The sequence below is a fragment of the Ailuropoda melanoleuca genome, chromosome 1 (genome assembly GCF_002007445.2).
Source record: "Ailuropoda melanoleuca isolate Jingjing chromosome 1, ASM200744v2, whole genome shotgun sequence".
Classification (NCBI taxonomy): domain Eukaryota; kingdom Metazoa; phylum Chordata; class Mammalia; order Carnivora; family Ursidae; genus Ailuropoda; species Ailuropoda melanoleuca.
In genome coordinates this window covers 3461323-3463658 of record NC_048218.1, presented here as the reverse complement: position 1 = coordinate 3463658, position 2336 = coordinate 3461323, and the positions used below count along the sequence as shown (strand labels likewise).

The following is a 2336-nucleotide window of genomic DNA, read 5'->3' as shown; positions in this document are numbered from 1 at the left end:
CTTCGCCGGCACACAGCGCCCCCCAGCGGGCGCTCCTAGGCAGGTCTTCCAGGTTTTCGATCTGTTGGCCCATTAACCGGCGCAGGACGGACCAACGGAAATGGTCTCTGCCGGGGCTGTGACAGGACGGCTGACTGCAGAGAAGGGGGAGCCTCGGGCCAAAGGGCCGAGTGGGGTCGGCAGGTTGGCAGGGAGCCACAGCCGGGTCTGGGGTGGCCTCGTGGCCACACTCCCGGCATCCTCCACGGCAGAGCCGCGGCTTCTCCAGGCCCAAAGCCCGCGTGTCCTTTCTGGCCTTAGCCTGTCCCTGCCTTGGGGACCTTCCAAGTGGACACCTAGTGCCTTTGTCATCCCCCGCCCCACGTCCCATTCTTCATTGGGTCCTTGGAAGGCACCCCGAGATGCACGGAACCATGGTTTTCTCTCCCTCTCCTCAAACCTCTGTGGAAATCCTGGTTTTGAAAACCTGGGAAATTTTATCTAATGAAAATGAACAGCACTCACTGAGCACGGAGTAGCTTGCAAAGTGCTCTCTGAAAGCGTCGTCACACCCCCGAGCCCCCGAGGCTGACTCCCCACTCCCCGGTCCAGGGGCTGAGACAGCGGCTCAAGGGAGCAGCGCTCTGTCGCTTGTGGCACCCACGGAATACGCACCGGGACCGTGGAGCCCGTGGGGGTCCTTGGGAGACTCCCGTCCACGGAATGGGCCCTTGGGCATCTGGGTGGCTTTGACCAGAGTCCGGCTTGGACATCTGGGGAGTTGCTCTGCCACCGCACCTCCGAGACTGCCCCCTGAGATCCGGTGCTTGGGGCCATCGGTGCGGACACAGCGAGCTGCGCCCATGGCGCCCACGTGCTCACAGCCGTGCTCAGAGCTTCCGTGGCCGTGGCCCTGTCACTGCTGTCCACCAGCCTTCACCCTCCCAAATCCTCTCAGGGCCCAGCACGGCACTTGGCTCAAACTACCTGGACTGTGGCTCGGGCACCACCAGGGGGACTGACCTGGGCCTGGCGCCCTCCATGACGCGGGAAGGGGGGCTGCTTACCAAGCTCGCCCTGGGCCAGGGAGCTGAGGGTCAGCACGCAGACCAACACCAAGACGCAGACCACCCTGGGCTCCATGCCGCCCGTAACCTTCCTCTCTGCTCAGGGGAGACCACGAGTCGGGGATGGGACCCTGAGCAGGCCCTGCGTTTTATGGGCAGGCTCTATTTGCCTAAAGAGTGTTGGGTAACATTTGCCTAAGGAGGGTCCCCCAGGCCTCCACTCCAGGTAATCGCACTGATTAAAATGGGTTTGCTGATACGCGCAAGTGCCCAGGTGCTTAATCATCTTGAATGAAGGACTTGAGATTCAGAAAGGCCCTCCTGTCCCTTGGGCCTGACCCGATCGCTAACCGCAGCGGGGGCACTCCTGCAGATGTCAACATTACACTCGCAGAAGGGTGACTCATGTGAGAGCTGGCCCCAAAAGGCACAGTTGTGTCAACAGTGGCTCATGGGGTCGCCCTCCATGGCAGTCCAACTGGGAGCAGGGGAAGGAGCAGATGGGGCCCACCCGCCAGGCCATCGTCTCAACGTCCACAGGATAGCGATCTTCAACTATTTTGAGAACCCAGGTCTTGGGGGAGGGCCATGGCTGCACAAGAGGGTCAGGAAAGGAACGGGCCCGTGCCCCCACCCCTCGGCCCCAGGGCCCTCAGACTGCAAACTTCATCTCTTCCAGGAGTTCTGCCTGTTGGGCGTTCCCATGGCCACGTCGTAGGTCAGCAAATGTGCCTCACAGAGGAAACGTGGCTCTAGAGGGGTTTTCCCTCCAGTTGGCACTGACATTGAAAAGTCAAGCATGGAGGCGCCCGGGGGGCTCCGTCAGTTAAACATCTGACTCTTGGTTTCAGCTCAGGTCGTGATCTCGGGGTCGTGGGATCGAGCCCTGCATCGGGCTCTGCACTCAACAGGGACCCTGCTTGGGATTCTCTCTCTCCCTCTGCTCCTTCCCATCCCCCCCCAAAAAAAACAAAAAAAGAAAAGAACACATGAGAGTGTCCAAATCCTACCTAGAGGAACACTGTATTTCAATTTATTTACCTAAATCAATTTTTCTGTTTTTCTCTTTCCTTCGACAGCAGAGTCCTTTCAAAAATGGAGCTGTGCGTATAAGAGCAGCCGTCGGAACTGACCGAGCAGAGGTGCTCGTCCCTCCGGGGACCCTCTCCCTGTCTCAGTCCCCCCAGTAAGGCCCCCTCGACCTTGTGCTTCAAGGGCACCCTCGGGCCAGCACTCCCCTGGCCCCACCGAGTCTAGTTCTTCTGTTCTCAGAGCCCTTGCTGTCCCCAG

At 60.0% G+C, this 2336-nt stretch overlaps 1 protein-coding gene across 1 annotated transcript in view; it reads right to left on the bottom strand.

Moving 5' to 3' along the window:
• TFF1 (trefoil factor 1) overlaps window positions 1–1202 on the bottom strand; it is a 3307-nt gene extending 2105 nt beyond the window's left edge. The window contains exon 1 of the mRNA XM_002922453.3: window positions 1047–1202. Within this exon, the coding sequence (XP_002922499.2) occupies window positions 1047–1122 (76 nt within the window). The 5' untranslated portion in view covers window positions 1123–1202. The remainder of the gene's footprint in view (window positions 1–1046) is intronic.
• Window positions 1203–2336: the final 1134 nt, after the last annotated feature.